The sequence below is a fragment of the Telopea speciosissima genome, chromosome 10, assembly GCF_018873765.1.
Source record: "Telopea speciosissima isolate NSW1024214 ecotype Mountain lineage chromosome 10, Tspe_v1, whole genome shotgun sequence".
Lineage (NCBI taxonomy): Eukaryota > Viridiplantae > Streptophyta > Magnoliopsida > Proteales > Proteaceae > Telopea > Telopea speciosissima.
In genome coordinates, this window is record NC_057925.1 from 35,571,928 (window position 1) to 35,595,461 (window position 23,534).

Here is a 23,534-nt window from a genome sequence, read left to right on the forward strand (position 1 = left end):
GTTGGGGTTAATTTTACTAGTGAGATTGAAGGAGGTGAAGGTAATGCTCATATTGGCAAGACTACAATTAAGAAGATGGGGTTGCTGGATGCCCCGGGGAGTGATGTGGAGGTTGAGAATGTGGCTCAAGAAGGCAATCTAGGAGAGAGCGGCTCACAACCAGGAGTTCTTCCCGATGTAGGTCAGTTTGCAGCCTCGACTTCATAAGCAGCACCTCCTTCTCTTGAGACCTATAGCATGAGGGATATGATGTCGCAGCTTTGAGCCATGAGTGGCCAGCTTACAGGGCTTTCTACTACAGTGCAGTAGGGTATCTCTTCTTTGGAGGGTAGGATGGGCACCATGGAGCAGAGGCTAGACTTCTAGGATGCTCGCTTTCCAGTTAATTCGCATCCACCTCCGCCACCTCATGATCCAGCTCAGGAGTAGCTTTACTTTGTTATTTTTATGACTCTTTCTTATGTTTGCTTCTGTTTGTCTAGCTTGCTAGTTGTAGTTTCTTCGTTTTCTTATGATGTATTTTGGGAAGTAGTACTTCCAATTTTGGTTGGTTGTAATTGCTCCAAGCCCCCTTACTGTTATTAAGTTCAACATTGTTTGTTTCAATAAAGTAAAATATCTCGGAAAATTGTCATGCTTGAGGAGACTTCCACTGGTTTCAGAACAGAGAAACAAACAATCATCTAACGGCCACTAAGATCGCGAAGGGGAGGAGGGGACAAGCTTCACTGGTTGAGGAGTAGAACCAGAGCTCTGTACCTTCTCAACCGAGCTCGAAGAAGCTTGAATGGGTTTTTGAGTTCTGTGTGACTTAAGGGGGGGGGGGGGAGAGAAAGAGAGAGCTCTGTAAATTCTCTTACAAGCTCGAAGAGGCTTGATTTTTGGGTCCTCTATATGATCTGGATATACCTCGGTTTTGGATCCATTTCTGATTTGGTAAAAAATCTCAGGTTCTTGAGCAAGACTTTTACGCTTTGTCGAATTAATCGGGCTTCAGGGAAGACAAAGCGGAACTTTGGTTTTTGAGTTTTTATCATGGGTTTTCTTCGGAAAATGGGTATCTTTGGTAAAATTTTGCCTCAGGAAAAATTTCCAACATACAAAACAAACAATGGGAATTAGAATTTTACCAGCTATTTTACACCGAAACAATCAGAGAATAAATGAAAAAAAGCCAGCAAATCTAATATATATTTAATTAACTATAGGGCGCACGTTCTCTGTCCGGAAGTGCAGCCTGCACTCAGAAACATGGGGCGGGATTTTGGGCATTCAGGAGGGCGAGCCGGTCATTTTGCCAACCCCCAATGTGTCTGACGCACCCTGCGCCTCGGGGGCGCAGAGAACTTTTTCCCTTAACTATAATTCATTATACACTACGGACACTACTGCAAACCCACAATCATTTCCAATTATCTCCACCTGAGTTTCTCTGTCCACCACTGAAGTATTAAGTGATGCTGCATATTACACCAATCTAATTAGGATACTGTTGAAAAAGTGGGTAACTAATATTAAAAACCTTCAAATGTGGGGGTTTTTCAAATAAGACAATCTTTCTAGGACAGAGGAGTAAATAAAAAGCCTACTTTTGAGTTTGAACCAAGCACATGGTGGGAAATAAATCCATCCAGCCAACCTTGGTGGTGTGTTCCACCCACTGAAACAGCACCCTTACCTGAGAATATGGCTACAACTAACAAAATTATAATAGTATTTCAGCAGATTGAATAAATGATCCTGTATGAGAAATCCACCTGGGAAAGAAAGCCTGGAAAAAATTTTCTTCTTAGTTTTTGAAAAAAGGACAATTAGAAGTTTCTTACAACCAGTAGAAGCTTATGAGCACATGCTGAAATTCACTCAAAATTAAATCTAAATAATAAATTTTACATAAGATAAAAAAACCAGAAAATTATAATCCTTCAACAAGAAGAAAGTGGGAAACAAACAAGGGAAACCCCTTTCAGAACTACAAGGTTGCACCAGGTTACTATTTCAAATCTGTACTCATTAACCAATGCAGAGTGATTGAGTCCTTGGCCTCCTTGGCTAGGGCCAATATATATCTAGAATTAACAGGGCCAACAGAAGGCAAAAAGAAATGGCAAGATAGAATTATTTGAGTTAGGCTAATGGCCTCAAAAAATTATAAAAATATTTCTTCCACTATGTTCTTGAAATCTGTATTTTGTAAACACCCCTACAAGATCCAGGTCTTCATATAGTTCTTTTCCGGAAGAGTCATTTTATCACCCTTGCTTAACATCTAGGACACGACTAGTTCCTGGAGGCAAACTTGAATATAAACATCTAAACAGGAGATTCAAAATCTGAGGCCAAGAAAGGGAAAATCAAGACGGGGAAAAAAGCAATGTAAAAGAGTATGAACAATAACAACTACTCACAAAATGCATAGATTTTAGAAACACTTCCACAGTTCATTCAATTATGAACTCTTTCATAGAATTAGGACTATAGAGGAGGTCAAATGATTTGCTGCCAAGACTGTCTTTCAGGATTGTGATCTGGCCCTCTTTCAGAAGAATGTCTTCATCAAGAGCTTCTATCTTCTTCTTCAACAAGTTAACTTCAGAATTTAACAACATATTCTTCTCACTATATTGTTTCACTTCCTCCCACATCAAGTCTCGCTCCTCGGTAACTTTTGGCAATATTCCCTTTGTAATTGTCAACTCCTTTGTGCATTCTTGCAAGTCACATTTAAGCTGGTTTATGCTCTCATCCTTCCTTAGCATCTGTTTATTATACAATTATGGTTTAACATAAACAGCAATACATATAGAAAAGCAAAGGGGGGGGGGGGGTAAGACAACTAGTTAGGAAAAGCATGGGCAAAGTAACTGCTGACAGTCGTGATTTATAACCATTGAGCAAAGAATATACAATATCTCTCTCTCTCTCTCTCTCTCAAACTGTTCATCATTCCGGTTCACGATGAAATCCAACTCATACCTGCAACTCTCTCTTCCCCATCCCCCAACAAGAGCATAATACCCTAAACAGGAGCTCCACCTGTCATGTTTCTGTCATTCTTTACACTTCCCCCTCTTCAAAAAGGGAAAACAATTGACAGGCTCAAACAATTTTCTTGTTAGAATTCATCTTGCATATGTTTATTTGAAAAGTATTTTGACATAACAAAATTTTCCTGGAGAAACAAATAGAACTCAAGTGGCATGCTAATTGTAACTTTTTTGTCCAAACTTTCTGACAGAAAATCAACTTTTACAGATAAAAGACGTAAAAGAGAAACAAAATGAAAAACAACTACTGTCTCACAATTTTCTCCCATCTTAGAGGCAGAACTGTCATTTGGGTTCCCCACGAGCCCAAAAAAGAAGAATCATTCTTTTGTGGATCACGTAAGAGTCTAAACAGTTGAACTGCAACTTTCAAGACACAGCCATTAGATTCAATCACAAGTTGGTGTTACCTATATGTGCACAAAGGCATACACAAATGTAACCATAGAGCGAACCATACATATATATATATATATATATATATATATATATATATATATATATATCATACTATTATATAAGTGCATGAACTCATGTTTCGTGGCTACTTTTTCATTTGACTATTTTATCCTTCTTATTTATTTAAATACCTTCAATCTCTTATTTTTTTTCAATTATTTTTCTCCTGATTTATCCAATTTCTTGGTATCCTTCCTTAGCATTTTTTCTTATTTTTATGTTAAGGTAATATATATATACCATTTCTCCATCCATCGATATCAATTGAAAAAGCTTTACCAAAAAAATAAAAAAAAATCAATCGAAAAAGGAAAAAAAAAAGATATCAATCGAAAAAGAAAAAGAAAAATGGCATCCTGGTAACAACCTCTCTCTTGCCCCTTCCAAGCCATTCTGCTTTCCAAAAATTAAAAATTAAAAACCCTTGGCGATGGCTGCCAAAGCTTTGGAAGCAGAGGATCTGGATCCTCTCTCTCGCCCCTTCCAAGCCGGTGTTTTGCTTTTCCAAAAAAAAAACAAAACCATCGAATCCATGTAATCTCTCTCTCCAAAACGGTATTATTCTTTCTTTCAAGGAAAAACGCTACCGGATCCCTATAATCTCTCCCTCTCCATTGTTCTTCTTTTCAAGAAAAACCCTTCGGAACCCCTTGCAATCTCTCTCTAATTACAATGATTCAGTGGAGTTGGTAAGAATGGGTATGGGCAAAACTCTCCAACATCTTTTCTATCGAATTTGTCATCCAGACCGGTGATAGCAGGCAGAAGAAGTATAAACAGGTCTGTACAATCTTATTCTGTTTTCCTTTTTATTCAAATGGTTCTCTCTTGTTTTGGTTAGATTCTGCATTTTAGTTAATTCTTCTGTGTTTGAACTGGGGAAGGATCCACTGAAGTAGATTGGGTTCTTCGAATGGCTATTTTTATTCATTTTGTACCCTTTTGTTCTCTTTTTGGAACCTCAGGAGTCGTTCACACCCAAGAAGTGGGTGCAAGAACTTCAAAAACAAGATCCAAATGACTTCTTTCATTGAATTAATGATTTGGAGAATTAATTAATTCCAGGGTTGAAGGCATCTGTTCTTATTTCTTTTTGTTACTCTTTTATCTTTACTTTTATTGCGAATAATACCCCACCCCCTGCAACCCACCAAAAAAATAAAAGTGTGAGCAAGAGTGATGAATTTCTGGGGTTATCCATTCATGTTGTACTCAACAGTTTAATGTTTGGATCCAGGCAATCCTAAACATGGTTATGGCACTTGCTGGTAATAAAGCTGATCTGGAGACAAAAGGAAGGTGACAGCTGAGGTAAGCAATCGCCTAATTGAATTCTCCAATTTCTGGATGTGTTTAAAATTGGATCACGGATATATAGTAGAGGGGTTTTGGAATTTCTGGCTGTAATTTGAATTTCAATTAGTTTCCTGTTGAACATCTAGAAACAACATTCAATGATGTTTCTTTCGATAACATTGTCCTCTTCTGTAATCCAAGCATCCTCTTGGGTAATTTGGGTATCCGCCCTCTTCTGCCATAGCTCTTTGAGATATATAATTTCTGGTTTTCTTTTTCTTCTGAAAATATTGTCTTCAAACTTGAAATATTATGCCGCCACAAATTTTGAGTCTAGAAATACCATCTTCTGTTAATTTTCCTAATCATTTTCGAACACATCGATAGTCAGTGGTGGTGCACACACTGATCCAGGATTTCAATGATATCCCTCCCCTGAAAACAAAATCCTGGGTCTGCCACTGCTACTGGGATGTATCCACTACCAACTTTGTGTTAATGTTGTAACAGCAACAGGAATAAAAGATGACCGAATCACAAGTTGGCCTAATAAGAAATGTTGCTGAAAGTTCCCAATAGTATTTACACCCCTCCCCCTCACCTCCCCCCACCCAAAAAAAAAAAAAAAAAGAAGAATATTCTGAGCTGCTATGCAGAATGTTCACATCAAAGTGCTACTGAAGCAATGATTTTGAAGTTCAAAGAGAGCCATGCTGCTGTCAAGATGGCTGAGGATGTGAGGAATGTGGCTGAGACCAATGCTAGAATGGTCCAAGAACTCTCTGCAGAGGTTGAATCCGTGAAAGAATCTTTAGCTAATTGAAGGGAACAGTTGGAAATCAAACATACAGATGTAGAAGCCCTGAGGATTGACCTCGAAAAGGCAAAATACCTTGTGGTAGTATTGGAGGAGAAAGAAGCATCATTAAAGAAACTGAAACAGGATCTGACCTATACAAAAGATTTAAAGTCTCAAGCAATGGATGAATTATCTGAAGCTAAGATGAAGCTTCATATGATAGAGTATGAAATGGAGAAAGCAAAGGAATCAGAATCTAAAATGTTAAGGTAAACAGCTTGAACAAACCAAGATTGTGCTTGAAGAGTGTAGGCTTGAAGTTACCTGTCTCAATGAGAAGGTTGAATACTTAGAAAGGTCAGATGAGCAAAATAGTACAGAATCTGCCCATCTCATAGCTGCTATTTACATTCCATGGAAGAAACTGTTGCTGCTCTCAAGTATGAGCTTCAATTTGTAAAAGAATGCTTGAACCACTCCCCAGAAGGGGAAGCACTAGCTCAATCAAAGGCCAAAGCTTTAGCACATGAGTTGAACCTAGAACTGAACTTAAGTTAGCTACAGATGCAGAAAGAATAGGAAGGCCATGGATGATCTGGCATTAGTACTTAGAGAAGTCTTAATGGAGGCCAATGAGGCAAAGGGAACACTCATCTCTAGCAAATCTGAAAGAGAGAATGCAATGAGAGAGGTAGAATGCCTCAAGCAGATCATGAAAAGCACAGAGGAGAAGTATGTAGAGCTCTTACGTGAATCAAGAAATGAAATCAACCAGATCAAAGATGAAGCTGAGAGACTGAGATTAGAGGCTGAGGAATCAAACTTGGTCTGGAACAGAAAAGAACTTGGGTTTATTAATTGTATTAAAGGAACTGAGTTTCATGACATAAAACAAGAGACCACCATACCGTCGGTCAATCAGAAACAAATAATATTTTGTTCACCCCCATAGGAGATGAAGCAAGAAAATATTATAACAAGCGACCCTCTCCTATCAAATATCTCTTCTGGATCTACATATGGTCACACGTGCATTCGCACGTGCATATTTACTAGTATATATATATATAGGAAAAAAGAACACCGCTTGGTCGAGTGGAACCTGCGCCGACACGGGGGAGAGTGCGAAATTACTGCCCTGCCCCCACCCTCATGAAATAAAAAATCCCATCCAAATTGATGCCCCTGTGCACGCTCTCATTGCCCAGCCCCCGCACTGGTGCAGGTCCAACGCCACCAGGCAGCGATCTCTTGCCCATATACATGGGCAAATGCTAACCGATCTTGTAGGCCCTGCACCAAAATGGTAGCCAATGGAAGTGCGCACAGAGGCATTGGTTTGGATGCAATTTTTTATTTCACTGGGGGCTGAACGGTTTTTTCGTGCACAAAGGCATTGATTTGTGCCTAGTTGCAGGAACCATACTAACCACGTGACCGGTTAACATTCTTTTATATATAAGCATATGGATATATACTAACTGGATTCAAAAGAGAACAAAGGATCCTGTTCTTTGTAGAGCAACAACAACAACAAATTCAGCCTTTTCCCAACTGAATGGGGTCGGCTACATGGATCCGTGCAAACAAAGTGGGGAAAACTGAGGTCTACAAAAATAAAATGAAAGAAAGATGAATGAAAAAAATGAAGAAATGAGTGATGAGAAAATATAAGTGAGAGTAATAGGGAAGAGGCGCAATCCATCACGTCAAGATAATCTTAGCTAAATGGGGTCGACTAAATGGATCCTTGCCCTCCAATAGGCTCAATCCAAGGTCATACTTAGGACAAGATCTAGACTATGCATGTCCTTCCTCACTACTTCTATGGTCAGTTTAGGCCTGCCCCTAATTCGTTTAGCTCCTTCAACAAGGACCAGATCATTCCCTCCTTACTGGGGCGTCCCTAGGCCTCCGTTGAACATGGCCATACTACCTCAGAAGACTTTCTCAAAGCTTGTCATTGATTGGGGCAAACTCCCAAATCAGCTCTAATACGTTCATTCATCACTTTATCCTTCTTAGTTTTGCCGCACATCCATCTTAACACCCTCATCTCTGCCACACATAGCTTCTCTATATGACACTTCTTAACTGCCTAACATTTCGCCCCATACATCATAGCCGGTCAGACTACAGTCCTATAGAAATTTCCTTTAAGCTTTAAAGGGATACGTTGGTCACACAATACTCTGGTCGCACCTCTCCACTTCATCCAACCCACTTTAATTCTTTGTGAAACACCATTCTCTATATCACCTTCTTTGTTTATGGTTGACCCCAGATATCTTAAACAGTCACTTTGTGGTATCTCTCTCTCCTCAATTTTCAACATGTCATTATCTGTCATAGTGAAACTAAAGTTCCACATTAAATACTTCATTTTTGATCTACTAATCTTGTTCCCAAGGTAGACCTCCAAAGCTCTAGCTTAGCGTTGATCCCTATTTTTGTCTCATCCACCAAAACGATATCGTCGGCAGAGTAATGTAGTTTTAGATTGGAAGTGATGCAACTAGAAGCCAATAAACAAGATCTGATCTGAACAGGTAGTTCGGTTAGGCTAAAATAGGTGAAAGTGTAAAATTAGGGTTAGGGTTTGATGGTAGGGTTAGGGTAAGTTTATGTAGGGGAGTCTTCCAGTAAAGGTCCTGAGATGTTTTGATGGAGTTAGGTATGTAAACTTGAATGTACAACAAGTTAGGTTTAGGTTTTCTGAGTTTTTGAAAACAGAATAATGGGGGAATCTAGGATTAAGAATGGGAGTTTAGGGCAAGGGCTTAGATCGAGTTCCCTTAAGGGTGAGAGGGAGGTTCGGTCCAAGTTTGGGTTGTTTCTGATGGTTGGTTTGGTCTGGGCAGATTTTGGGTTACGGGAATGATGTTCAAAGATGATGGGGATGCTAGGGTTTGGTTTAGAGGAATAGTAGAAGGGTTTGGGATGGGGATGATGCACTTGTATGAAATGATTCTTGACCCTTGCAGAGAATTTCTAGTAGCTGAGTATGTATCTTCAATAGATCGGCTAAGGCAAGACTGGAGCTTGAATGGAGATCAATGGAATGGGGTTCTGGCGAGGAGAGAGGAAGCATGTACAGAATTCTTCATTGGTAGGACATACCTCAGCCATGTTGAATCGAAACACATGGACCTCCGGAATCCAATAGCGAGAAACACCTCGAATCAAGTCCCATGGCAGCACCATGTTCTTCATACCCGCCAAAGATTGGAGATGCACTCTCCTCAAGGCTTCACGATCATCTCTCAGCATGGATTCAATCCACGAACTCAAAGCCTTGTGCATCACTTAAGAGAAACAGAAAAAACAGCAAAAGCAGAGGAAAATAGACTTTAGACACTAAAAGGAAAGGCCTAACTAACCCTATCCTTAACTAATAAGGTAACCTAAATTGACTAAAAAGTGAAATAATAAAGTAAATAGACTCAAAATAGGACTCTAACTAAACTAATGAAGTAAATCCCATTTTCCTACTTTCTACCCATATTTTAGGCTCATTAAATTGGCCAATTACAAAGTAAACCCATGGGATCAAAAGCCCAACACATATATAACCCAACCTAAGCCTTATTTCCATTAAAATAAGCCCTCTAAGTGAATTATCTACATCAAAGAGCATACACCATGGGACCTCATCTAGGATGTTGTTGTTTAAATCATCCATGATAAGCGCAAACAAATAAGGGCTTAAGGTTGATCCCTGATGTAACCCAATCGTAATTGGGAATTCCTTGCCTTGACCTCCCACAGATCTCACACTAGTTACCACGCCTGCTTACATATCTTTAATTATCTCCACATATCTACTCGACACCCCTCTCTTCACAAGAACATGCTGGATTAAATATTTAGGGACTCTGTCATAGGCTTCTTCCAAGTCAATAAAGACCATATGGAGCTCTTTCTTACTAGCTCTATAACCTTCCATGGGCCTTCCCAATAGGTAGATAGCTTCTATCGTGGATCTACCTGGCGTAAAGCCAAATTGGTTCTCCGAGATATAAGTCTCCCTTCTTAGACGGGCTTCAATAACCTTCTCCCATATCTTCATTGTATGACTCATTAGCTTTATGCATCTATAGTTATTGTAGCTCTGGATATCCCCTTTATTCTTGTAGATCGGAACTACAATGCTTCTCCTCCATTCATCTGGCATTTTCCTTGTGATCACAATCATGTTAAACAACATGGTTAACCAACATGCCCCACAATCTCCTAGGGTCTTCCACAATTTTATTGGGATCTCATCTGGGCTGGTGTCTTACCTACTTCCATCTTTCTTAAGGCTTCTTTAACTTCCACCACACCAAGCTTACATATATATCGATGGTGTATGATGTCTCGGTTAATATTGCAATCCTCCGAGTAAATCCTACTCGAGCTGTCTCCATTAAGTAGTTCACAAGTATATTCATACCTTCTCTTTGCAATGTCCTCATCCCTTACCAACACTCTTCCATCATCCCCTTTGATACATCTCACCTGATTGAAATCTCTACTCTTCTTTCTCTCATTTAGCTATCTTATAAATAGCTTTTTTCCGCTTCTTTTGTGTTTAGATTAATATAGAGGTCCTCATATTTCTTCGCCCTAGCCATCCCCACTACATTTTTGCCTCTTTTTGGGCCTCGATGTACCTCTTTTTGTCATCTAATTCTTTAGTCTGTTGCCATGTCATAAAACTCATATATGGCAATGTGCAGGAACACATAATACATACCTATAATGTTCAAGTCTTTGACATTTAGGTTTTCCTATGATGCAAAGGCATAAAATATAGCATTGTTAATGTACATCCAAAAAGTGAAGTTGCACATGTTATGTAGTTTGCATTGATTTTCGACTAAGTCAAAAGTGATAATAACCAAACACACAAAAGAAAGACTGTGCATAAGATTAATCTATTATAACTGTTAAAGAACTCATGCTCACCTTAATTTCAAGTTCCTTCATCTTGTGGGTCACACTAGAAAAGGCATCTAGAGCAGATTGGACTTCACATCTAAGGATCTCGTGACCCCGTACCACTGTTGCCACCTCAGTTTGTAATTGCTCATTTTCCTGTTCCTTTGAATACAACTTTTCTCTCAACACACTTGTTAGTAGAGTTTCTGCCTTGAGCTTGAATTCAATATCACCCTATACAAAAAAAAAGGACAAAACAAGATACAATTAGTGAAGAGGATAATTTTTAGTTCGACAATTTGAGAAGAATTGTTCTGCAGGTAGTCTTTTTCATGACTGAATAAGATTTTCAATCATAATTTTAAGTAGCAATTTACCTCAAGGGCCCAACCATTTCCATACCCACCACCCTCCCTGCACTGTGACTGAGATTTGAGAGCCATTGGGTTGGACTTCTCATGCAAGACTTCAGATATGGTCTGCAGACTTCTTGTCATATTTTCGAATGCCCTCTTAAAACTCTGGACTTTCATATCTGACTCCACAACAAAGTACACATCTACTCCACTCTTAGATATTTGACCCTGTTCAGGGTCTGATACTGCTTCTGAAGACTTGCCTGCTTTCCCCTTGATGAATTCCAATAACTTCACACATAACTGGCTGCATTCATTGAGCAATGACAGCCCTTGCTTCTGTAAGCATTCAACCCGGGCCAACAGCTCCTGATCTAGTTTGAAGTATAAAGACCCACCATCATTTGTAGTGGCCCTTAGGCGGTCCAACAAATTAATATTCTCATGCCGAAGGGACTCAACTTCAAGTCGGTAAGATTCCACCTCTCTTCTTAAAGACTGTTCCACCCCTGTTAATCTTACTTGTTCCATCTGCAATTTACCAAAATGATTGTCAAACGTATGTGATGACTGCTTCCTTTCAATTTCCTCAACAAGTCCTTGTCGCAACCCACCAATTGTCTTCTCTTGTTCACTGTAGGTCCTCTGTAACCTTGTAACAGCCTTTTGCAACTCCTTGTTTTCCTTCTCTTTATCTCTGTAGCTTCTGTGAATGCAATCCCGATCTGCTTCAGCTGCTTGCACACGCTCTTGTAGCTCTAACAGAGTCTGCCTTAGATCCTCATTCTCCCCTCTTGCTTCTTCCACCCTAATCATAAGTTCCTTCAGTTGAATCTCAGAATCTGTTATCCGGCTTTTGCTCTCCATGTCTTTGCCATTAAGGGCAGATACCTCTCTTTGGAGGGAGACATTTTGCTCTGCTAGCTCCCTTACCCTCTCCCGGAGCCTCTGCTCTTCTGATTGGCACTTTTCAAGCTTAATGGACCAGTCTCTTGATCTTCTGTCTAACTCTTTGTCTAATCTCGACTGTAACTCTTTCTTCTCCTTCTCCAGTTGACGGGTTCGGCAGTCCAATTCACCCTTCGACACTTTTAGGGCATCATGGGTAGAGACCCTTTCAGCAATACGACTCTGTAACTGGGCCGAGACCTCAACAGCCAAGTTTCTCCTCTCCTCAGTGAGGGTTTTAATTTTCTGGAAGATTGTTGATATACTGAATCCAAATCCACTATCTCGAAGAAGGGTTTCATTTTCAACCTCTTCTGAAAGAAGCAACACCCTTTCTGCAGCTTCCTTTGCTTTCCTATGTAATTCCTTATCATCAATGTACTCTTCTGTTTGCACCGAGTGCAGGCCTCCTGGAGCATTACCAACAAAACAGTTATGTTCCTGAATGCCAGAGCTTTCCTCCCTATGGAATCCCTTCATGGATCCATAAGAACCATCTGACATGCAACATTTTGACAAAACCCCATCCGAGATTGGATGCACATGTGCATCTAAGTAGTAGTCAAAAATATCTTCAACTGTAGTTGGAGTGTCAGGGTTGAGATCCCTGGAAGTTGTCTTCAGTTTCTGGGGGGATAATTTACGGAGTCTCTCAATGGCATTCTTTACATTTTTCTGTGGAGGTTCAGCTCCAAAGTCATTTCTCTTCCACCCTCTGGTAGAATGGCTAATGTTTGTCTCCCTCATTTCCCCAAACGAGTAAGATCTGGCACTCACTTTACTACTATCTGTTGGTGAAGGTGGTGCTGAGGGCTGAACTCGAGGGGGAAGCCCACTACCTCCATTACCATTATATATAAGGTTTCTTTGAGACAAACTATTCTTTGTATTCAAGTTCCTTTCCTGCTGCTGTTCACCATCAATGTAAAGGTCTAGTGTCTTGTTTGAGGCATGATTTAAGCGAGTTGAATCGCATTTAAAAGGGCCTGCATCAGAGCTACAAGAAGAGTTCCCTGATGATTCAAGGTAAGATTTAGATGAATTAGGAGAATCAGGTTTCTGCACTCGATATGCCTTTCGAATAGTATCTCCATCAACTCTTCCAGCCCTGGATTGTTGCTTTTCTGGAGTAAGAGAATGGCGCCTAATACAAAGCAAAGTCCTAAGCAATTAGTAAAACCATGAGGAAAATTCTTTAATTAAAGGCAATAACAGATTTTGAATGATTAAACCAAATAGCTTACCGAACTGGAAAATCAGAGTCTTGGGGCAGAATGTAGCTGCTAGTAGGAGATTTACTTGGATCAGTTGAGCGAGTTAAGTTTCTCTCTCCCAGACTACCACTATATACAGCTGAAGAAAATGAGAGGCTCCTTCTAAGACCTGAAGGACCTGGAACCCTGTCGCTCACTTGGTTTTTCACTTCATTTTCCCATGGGGTGTCGCAGAAAACTGTTTCACTGGTTGGTGGAGGGGCTGGGTTGCTATTTCCACTGCTAGATGCAGATGATCTAAAAAAGAATAACTTCCTCATCTAACAAATCCCTATACAGAGGTGTCCACTGAAATACATGAAACGTTCCTGAAAGCTAAAAACCCTTTGCTAGAAACCTTTTCCTGTAGCCACAAGCTCCAACCCTCTGCTCTTTTAAAGAGTGCCGGGGGTTGACAAGGTGTTAAAATTAGTAAGATGAAATAATAGAAACAAGATTGGGAAACAAAATGGAGGTTTTGGATATGATACAAATTAATACATGCATAATATAAGCATTTGTCACGGAGTCGACATGAGTTGAAATCATAAGGTGAAAGTTATAATACTTAAAATAAGAAACCTAAAGTTCATGGAGTATACACAAATACAGAAAATAACGAAAAATAAAAGAAAATTGGGATACAGAAAAAAAAAAAAAAAAAAAAAAGCAATTTAATACAATGAAAATATAAAATGAAAGGGATAAATCACTTCATGAAAGACGCAACTTCCGACTCAAATTTTCCACTATAATCAGAAAATAAACCTAACATGCAGAATTCCAATCAGATGGTCTTTTCTCACAACTTATGCTGCAAATATAAAAGCAACTGCGGAAAATGAAATCTCGAAACAAGAGAAACACAAATGACGAAACCACGGGAGCTTAATGTCAAGAACTGTCCTTCATATAAATCTCCCTAGTATGATACTAAAGACGACACACTGAGGTTGAAGAATAAGACTACATAGACCCTGACAAAATTTTCTCAGAAACAAGAAAAAAAGGTTTTCAGAGTGCTTTGTAAAACAAAAGCTCATTCCCTACCAGACCTGCAATAGAGAGGAAAAGGGACCCCAACCTGAATAAATAAATAAATATACTGAGGCTTCAGACCCTAGATGCAGAAGAGAAAAGGGAAAAGCTCCCATTATTGTAACTAGCCAGAACAAGAGGAATGCAGTTTCTTACAGTATTCACAAAATTTGAACACAGAAGTAGCATCACACGAGAAAGGAAGGACTCTATACCTGCCATACATAAACAGAGATGGATTAATGAATGTAATTGCAGAAGCAATACGTAAACTTCCATCAGTAGATATGAACTCAAGAAGCTATTAAAATACAGAGTATCACAATAACATTAGTTCTAGAACACAATAACACAAGAGTGGATTTTCGATCTCTGGTACCTCAATTCAGGATGCGAAGAAAGTACAGAAAGTATAGAAATAGCAATCTTTAATTTCCAAAAATAAACAATACTACACGTTGGAATCTTTCACCAGAAACGCACTACGATCAGAGGTTCCAAATGACCTAAATAATCATCTTTTTCCTCCTACACCTTCCGAAGTCAAAACTCTAAACCCTGAAAACCCTCAAATCTAACCTCCCATTAGAATTGGCAGAGAATCAGAAACAACCCATCTAACCATCTAACCTTTACTTGATATCTACATAGTAGATATTGGAAATCCAACCCTTAAAATATATATTGGAGTTTCAATCTTCTATCCAAATCAAGAACAATTTCATGAATCACCAGAAATCAAAAAAAAAAAAAATCAAGACAACAGATATTGAAAGGTGAAACAAGAAATACATCAGGATAATTCGATTCTCTCACCAGCCACTGAAAACCCTGCTATGATTCAAAACATCAGAAACACAATAATAAGACAACAATTGAAGTTTGAACCCAAAAAGGTTCCAGAGCATTTACAGTGGCAAATAAATTGATATCTTTTTTTCAGAGATTCTGAAGTTCAACAATCGAAGTAGCGAAATCCATCATCCATTAAGAATGGAAATGACCGTTAAACAGCAAGAAGGTTTTATGGGTTTTTGAAATTCGAAAAGAACTAAAGACCGGGATTTCTAGGAAGAACTGAATCAAAGTTTAAAATGGGTCTCCAAGACACTCAAGCCATACTTACTCTCACGAATCTGAACACAAGTTAGCGAATCGCTGTGTCTCTGATCAGAGTTCAAAACCCTTAATTGACTTCTCAGGGCTTCTAATAAGAATTGTAGAAGCAGAAGGAAATGACAGTAGCGAGAGATTGACGAAGAAGTGAGGACGTCAATGTGAAAAGAAAGTAAGAAAGAAAGAAAGAAAGGAAAAGTGAAAATACAAATTCGGAAAGGGCGGACAGCAGTAATCGTTACAGGATTCCACATTCCTTTAAAAACCCCTGGGTTTTCTATTATATACGAGAGATGCCCTTCTTCGCCGTTATAGTTGTTTCCTTATTTGAATTTCCTTTATTGCCCTCCGTATTGATCTCATGGACTACAGTGTCCCCATCAGCTTGAGAGTTTTTTTCTCTTTTGGGTCCTTCGTTTTGGTAGCTCCGGAGCATCAGAGTAAGGAATAAGGATATAACGGAAGGAATATGATTCAGATGTGATTGGATCCGAATATCTCTTGATCGGATACGAATACTCTTAATCGCATATGGATGCAAATTGAATTTAGATTTTTGACTATTCGTTTACATTTCCTGACTTATCTAACAGAGACCTTCCTCCCCTCGATGGATATTATTTGCTCACAATCCATGTTCCTTTCTTTCTTTCTTCATTCTGTAGAACCTGTCAAACCTTTAAGAACCGTCAATATCATTAGATATCTAATTTTATACATTAGTTGATATTTATTCAAATCAGATAGATTTTGTTTAGGATTATTTGAATTCAGATCTGGATACCCCTAAACGGATACAAATGCGAATCGAATTTAAATTTCGACTATCCATTTACATCCTTACTTTGTATTGATTGTTTCGAAAGTGGGATTAATGAGTGGGATTGACTGGTCTTTTAACATTTTTCTACCAAATAAAAAACAAAAAAAACTGGTCTTTTAACATTTAGCTTCAATTGGATTTGGAGTAATTTGATTTGAGTCTTATCATATTGTTGGATTAAGTGAATAATCCAAGATTACATTTGGGCTTTTCATTCCCTTGCACACCAAGAAACATGTATGCTATGGTGTCTTTGATTGATTCTTTTGTTTTGTAAAAAGGACATTTTCGGAAATTAGCAATTGAAGGAGGAGCGTCTGATTCTACCGACTGACACCTGCAACCGGTCACCAATTCAACAATCTATCCGTTACGGTAAGTAATTTATTTCTTTCCTTTTTTCTGGAACAAAACGCTCACCGAAATCTTTTTTGAAAGTTGGGACTTTGGCCCCAACTGAGTTGTCACTGACGAAAATATTAATAAAAAATTATTCTATAATTCCTTGTTTTTTTAAATCCTTAATGACGAATTTACCCTTTGCTTTGTCTTTTAATCACACATATGTCTCATGACTCAAACCGGTAAGAGCCTAGGGGTAGGAGTGATATACAATAATTCCTATCCAATCACAAGATCCATCTAAGGGTGTAAATCGGTTTGGATTAAGTTATTTCGTTTGGTTTTGGTACAGTTCTAAAGAGTGTTGGTGCGATTTGGAACTGAACTGAAAACCAAAGCGGTTCTGAAATTCGATACTAAAATCAAATGTTGCTTGGTTCGATTCGAATTCAATTTTTATTCGGTTCTCACATGGACTTGTTCTAGTTCCTATTCTTGGTCTATATACTATAATATATAGGGAGAATTTACATGATCGTGCATAGTGTACAGTCGTACTTTCAACCATTGGATGGGCATGATTGTGTACAGTACACGGCTCTTCATCCCCATCCAATGGTTGCAGCAAGCACAGTCATGCATGGTGCACGACTATGCACAAAACCTTTTGCCATAATATATTACACTAGAATATTATACTATAATATATTGCATATTTACACTATAATATAGTAGTATATGAGAACTAATATTAGTAATATATGCTATAGTATATTGATACTATAATGTATTAATAATATATTATAATATATTAATATGTTGTAATATACTAATATGCAAATTCGGTTCAATATTGGTTATAGAATTCGGTTTCTATGTTGGAACCGGAACTAGAACCAAAACCAAATCAAACTCGATTCCTATATTTTAGAACCGAATTGGAATCGAATTTAATTCGATTCGATTTGACTTATTCGGTACAGTTCTGATTTTTCAATTTCAATTCTAAATTGACACCCTTAGATCCATTCATGTAGGTAAATAGACCAAATTTGATCTTTACCTCTATAACCAAAGTTATCATCAAAGAGAAAGAGAAAGAGAAAGAGATTTTGTTTTTTTTTTCTTTTATGTTTGGTAAGAAGAGAGAGAGAGATTCATGAAAGGAAATGTTAAAGAGAGAGGTTCATGAAAGGAAATGTTAAATGTGCTCAAATTTTCCCAAAGGATGGAGAAATGGGTTTGGTCTGGTTTAAATTCCCATTCACTTGATAGTAAACTCAATCGATGGTGTTGGTTCGGAATCTCGTTAGACTTCTGTATATGAACAAGGAAAAATCCGCCAAATTTTAAATCATTTTCACACACCAACACTAATTGCATTCCGTTTTTTCAAATTTTGAAAATATTTTCAACATATACTTTTGACGTTTTGAGTTGATTACTCATTTTGACACTTTGTCTCATAATATTAAAGGACTGGGTTCTATAATCTATGGAGTTTAGTGGATGGCTAATGTACCCTAAGCCATTACAACGCGGGTCCCAATTTTGTACCTTAAGCCATTTTTTTTATTATTTTTAAAATGGATGTCTTGATTTTAGCTTCTCTTATGTATTGTAAGTAGATCACATTGAATGAGTTCGGTGAATCTTCACATACGGGAGCGATTTACAATCGTTCAGATGGAATATTCTCATAAATTGAATTCCACCTGAACGGCTGAGTCGTTCACATACACTCATGTACGTAAAGATTATCCATTCACACATTGAATAGTGAGATACGTATTACTTTTTACCAAAAACAAATACATATTACGGAAAGAAAAAAAAGATTAGTGATATACGTAAGATTAGCTCACTAATGAGCGGGTATTCCTTAATATCCTGTGCTTATGCTTTCTCAGGTCATGCTTATTAACTAAAGATGATAGCTTCTTTACAAGAATAGCTGTTAAATTTTTGACTTTATTTAAAAGGCTTTCAAAAAATTTTAAAATTTCAATATGGTGGCGTTTCCTATGGAAGCTTCCTTTGCATACAAAGTATAAAATTTTTGTTGGCGTGTCTTACATACAGGAGTTCCAATTAAGGCTATTCTTTCGAAATGGAGTCCGATCGACCTCTAATGTGTATTTTGTGATTCTTGTATTGAATCCACCTAGCACATTTTCCTATCATGTGATTGGACTAAGTACGTTTGGGCTGCAGGTCCCTTGGGTTTGAGAACTGAATTTCTCTCTTCTCCCTTATTGGAAGAGCTTTGGATCTCCACTCTTTCTAACAAACAATTTGATAAACCGCTTCTCAAGTTGTTGTTTTTTTTTTTTTTTCTGTGCTTATTATTACTTGTTATTTTATTTGGCACCTTCGAACAAGGTAGTTCACAAGTTTGTGAAATTTGATCCAACAATATGGGTTCTACAAAACAACTCCAGATGGTTGAATGATCTTAAGATTTATCCTCTATCCCCCTTTACTCCTGGTGGTGTAACTAATCAAGATGCTTTTCATAGACTTCCTCTTTCTATTTTGAAATCTCTACCAATGTTGAATCATCCTATTTTGATTTGCATAGGATCCTCTAACTTAGCCCTAGATAGTGGGGTGAACATACTACATTATGTTAGAAAGACAAATTGTTTTGATCGCTGCAAGTTTTTTGGACACAGCCCAGGATTTAGAACCTGAGGTCTTCAATTTAGAGAAGGGGTTGAAGCTTGCAACAAGAAAATAGCTGGCAATAGGTGAAATTTGGTGTGCAAGCAAGGATATGCTCGATTTTTTGCCGACTTCTAAAGCTTCATGGCCATGGCATTTAGTTCTACAATTTTTCAATCTCTCAGGCATGATTTCTGAAACCCCAATTTCTGTCATCCTTTACCAAAATATGACATTTCTCTCTAATTTCTTTACTCACTTTGCCTCATCTAATTGGCATGCTTTTGTGTATGGACAATGTACATTTGTTATTCTTGTAATTTAATCTTTTCTTATAAATAAAAAAAAAAAAAAACCAAAAGAGCAGGCACCATCTGGCAAGGACTCAAGCCTAAAGCCATGCAAGTAAACTCAACACGTGATCACTTTAAGGTCATAAGGAAACTATTGAGAATTCTCAATGCCAAACTCATGACCAAGACTTTCCACGTGGTTAATTAACCCAGGACTCTCCACGATGCTGGACCTGACTCCTGTGCATCCGGGCAGTCGGGCCGCATGTGCAACGCCAGACTCAAGGCAGCACGCTTTGACCGCCTTACCCCTGCCCAAGCGCCTTGCCCAAGCAGGGGTAAGGCGGTCAAAGCGCAGCGCCTTGAGTCTGGCGCTGCACATGCAGCCGGGCTGCCCAGATGCACAGTATCATTTTCTCCATGATGCTAGCTAGCTACAAGTGAAGACAAACTATTCCATTCAGCAGGTCCCGCTCAAACTCAAGTGTACATGGTATGCATGACCTTGGAACTATGTGAACCCCAAGGATTACGTGAACTCAAGACATTCATGCCTCGTCCTATAAATGATGAACAATACTCTAAATACAAATTGAAGTGAATCATACTATCTTAAACCTACTGCTCTTCCTCTCCCCCCCTTCCCTCCCCTTAAATTGTTGTTTCCCTGAAGTTTGACTTAGGCATCAAAGAGCCCCTGGATCCCACTCGGGTCATCTCTTCAACCTTGTTTTCTTGGCTCTCTATGTTTAGATTCACCTTAGACAGATTTCCACAGCAACAAATTATATAGGAACCTTTTGTACATGTACATTTTAAAAGCCAACAACTGATACAGTAGAACAGGATGGGAATCATTTTGTGGACTGGTAGAGGCATAGATCTCCTACTCATATATCAAGTTTTCATTCCATCATCAAAGTTGCCACATGGAAAAATATAATATTCAAAATATAGGGCCATGGGAGAGTGCACAATAGTTTTGGAACTACTATTGTACGGAACAATGCAAATATAATATTTACTATACAATTTGAATATAACTAATCCAAACCATAAATAATTTGACAAATAACAAATCAATCTATTTTGGACAGCATGCCTTATGTTTGTCCATCATGACATCATATGGGACTCTCAAGAAAAGCCTCGATATCGATTTGAAAGACATGAACAATTGTACGGGCTTGTTTAGTTTGATTTTGGTATGGGGTTAAAGGTTTTGTACTGATGACAATGCCAATCTTGTGCATCCTTGTTTATATTAAAATAATACATTTTTTGATCATTAGGAAAGAAAAAAATAAATAAATAACCTCAACCTTGATCTCTTTATGTAATTATCAGTATAATATATATCTCTAACCACGTGACATGATGTAGAAGACAAAGGTTATATAGGAACTCTTTCTATACGAGATCGTTGTTTGGTCATGGAGCCCTTGCACCAGCGCGGGGTCCATGAGAGCGTGCATAGGGGTATCAATTTGAATGGGTAATTTTATTTCATAGGGGTCGTCGTAAAATTTGTGCGTTCCTATCTCCAGGTGTAGGAACCATGTGACCAAACAACATTCTTTTTTCCCAGACGTTAATCTTGTACATCCTTGTTTATATTAAAATAATACATTTGTTGATCATTAGCCAAAAAAAAAAACTTCAACCTTCATCTCTTTACCTAATTATCAGAATAACATATATATATATATATATCTGACCACGTGATGTGATGTAGAGGACAAGGGGCATATAGGAATCCTTTTTGTACAAGATATCGTTGCTTGGTCATGTAGTTTCTGCACCAGCGCGAGGTCAATGAGAGCATGTACAAGGGTATCAATATGGATGGATATTTTTACTTCACAGGTCAGACAATAAATTATTGCACTCCCATCTCTAGGTGCAGGAAACATGCGAGCAAGTAGTATTCTGTTTTCCATTTCTTTTTCTTTTCATTTGTGATACAAAAGTAGAAGAGGGCTACCATGGGATTTTACTAACTAAAAGTTTTAGAAAGGAACTTAATTGGGAAGGCCACACCAGGCATCGGCTGTCCAATAAAGCCATATCAACTAATTAATTACCTTAATTACCTTCACCCCTTTACACCAAAAAAAAAAAAAAAAACACTCATCCGAATGGAGGGCTTACGCCTTCTGACCTTAATTGTAATTTTTTTTATGGGTCGTTTAGGGCATCCTTTCCTTTGTTTTTCTCTTGTGAGTAGGGGTATAAATGAATAGCTGAAATCCGTTTTCGTATCCGTGTTTGTATCCGTTTAGTACTATCTGAATCCGTCCGAAAGCAAAATGGATGCGGATACGGATAGGCTATAACTAGCCGAAAAGCTATATTTACATGTAAACAGATAAAATATCCGATCCGTATCCGTGTCCGTATCCGTTTAGCACTATCCGAATCCGTTCGATAGCTAATTAGATGCGGATGCGGATATAACACTATCTGAGCCGAATCCGATCCGTTTATAACCCTACTTGTGAGTCTCTTGGATATGTAAGGAAATAGGATCTGTATACCAATCAGGGAGCCACAACTCGGACACTTGTCCCATGACATACTCATGCACATCATCAAATGGGTTCCACACTTCCACCAAGTGATCATTGTAGAACTAAAGAATAAAGAGTTATTAGAAAGATCAGATTTTTTCACAATCTGATGTAATAATATGGCTATTTTCAATGACCTCAATTGAAAATGGTTTGTTTACCAAATTTAAAATGAAAATAGTTTTAGTATGAGCGTCGTTCACATACCATCAATGCATGGTTTGAAGTGAAACAACAACCCGGAGACATTGTAGTTTCATACTTAAAATAAATCTTTATCCTCTCAAGTACCTCACTTGTGCATCTGACGGTGCACCTGTAAAGTTCATCCTCTCAGTCTCATGGCCACCGTCGGATGCTCAAGTGAGGTGTACTGGATAGTGCACCGCACTTGAGAGAATAAAAATTCAAAAATATCTAGTCCTAAAAGATGAAAACACAAATATCTAAATTCACACAATACCTCATTCCAAAAGAAATATAATAGTAAAAGAAAAGGCTGGGCACACCGTAGGTGTACCACAAACTAGTGCTCACTGTGTCTTTCTCTATTCTCTTTTGAAATGACCCCCTTCCTCTCCCGTATTGCCCCCATTGGTGTTTGCCGTTACCTTACTGCACACGGGCATTGTGCCTTACCCTCTCCCAATGGTAAAATAGCCTTCCTCTCCCAATGGTAAAATAAAGGGTAAATTACACTATCACCCCCTGAGGTTTGTATTAAATACAGAACGACCCCCTGTTTATAAATTATACAGCCACACCCCCTGAGGTTTGGTTAGTTGGTATAGACAGCCCACTCCGTTATATCATTCCCATTAAGTGTACGGTGTTGGTAATTCATGACTTAAAATGACTAATATCCCCCTAATGGCTCAATTTTTGTTTCCTTTTTCCTAATTTTACCTTTGAAATAGACTTAATGGGACCCACCCCATTACCATCCCTTCTTCTTCTTCTCTTCTGCAACCCCACTGGCCCCAGCACCTGCTGCAACCCAACCCACCTGCCCCTACCCCCTGCAACCTAACACCAACACCACCACACCACACCCCACCCTCCCCTCCCCGATCCAAGGGCACCGAAACCTTCCCCAAGAGTCTCCTAGAGTTAACACCGCAGGTAGTACCTCTACGACCAGTGTAGATAGAAATCTTAAGACAAGGCTTCGCAGCAAAAATGGACTTGGCAGCGAGCTTCTCCAGATTTGCTTTGCTCAAGTCGAAATTGGCAGCAAGGGTTTGAGTTTGATCATCAGGAAACTGAGTCTCGAATGAGATCAGAGGGACGATCGAGGTCTGCAAAGGGAAGCTCTTGAGCCTGATCTTACATAAACATGGAGACGAAGCCGGATGAATGTCGGAACGAGCGGGCTTCGAGGCTACCGGGATCTTCAGAGCAAGATTTTCGACGAGAAGTTAGACGAAAGGACAGGGATCCATGTGTCCTTCCGGCGAGTGTTTGCTAAATAGACTTTAAAAAAAGAGCGATCTTCTCTTCTTCACTGTGGTGAGTCTTCTTGTTTAGCTGGTGAGAACAGAGGAGTGAAGAAGACAGGAGTAGTCGTAATGGAAAATTCCCACTTACAAATGTACACCAAATCTCAC

The 23,534-nt window shown here is 38.7% G+C and overlaps 1 protein-coding gene across 1 annotated transcript; it reads right to left on the reverse strand.

Annotated features, from left to right (window-relative positions):
- Nucleotides 1-2,407: 2,407 nt before the first annotated feature.
- LOC122644108 (coiled-coil domain-containing protein 18-like) lies at nt 2,408-13,582 on the reverse strand. The gene is made up of 4 exons (XM_043837708.1): nt 13,073-13,582; nt 10,902-12,972; nt 10,552-10,758; nt 2,408-2,759 (listed from the first exon to the last, which is right to left on the reverse strand). The coding sequence occupies exons 1-4, from the start codon at nt 13,360-13,362 to the stop codon at nt 2,442-2,444; spliced, it is 2,886 nt and encodes a 961-aa protein (XP_043693643.1). The 5' UTR covers nt 13,363-13,582; the 3' UTR covers nt 2,408-2,441.
- Nucleotides 13,583-23,534: the final 9,952 nt, after the last annotated feature.

Bases quoted from the DNA above. Each gene is read 5' to 3' on its own strand.
- LOC122644108 (XM_043837708.1), bottom strand. From the start codon at position 13,362: ATGAGGAAGTTATTCTTTTTTAGATCATCTGCATCTAGCAGTGGAAAT. The intron at 10,759-10,901 runs GTAAATTGCTAC...TTTTTTGTATAG, and splicing joins GAAATGGTTGGGCCCTTGAG to GGTGATATTGAATTCAAGCT. The intron at 2,760-10,551 runs GTGAGCATGAGT...TATAATAAACAG, and splicing joins TGAAGGAACTTGAAATTAAG to ATGCTAAGGAAGGATGAGAG.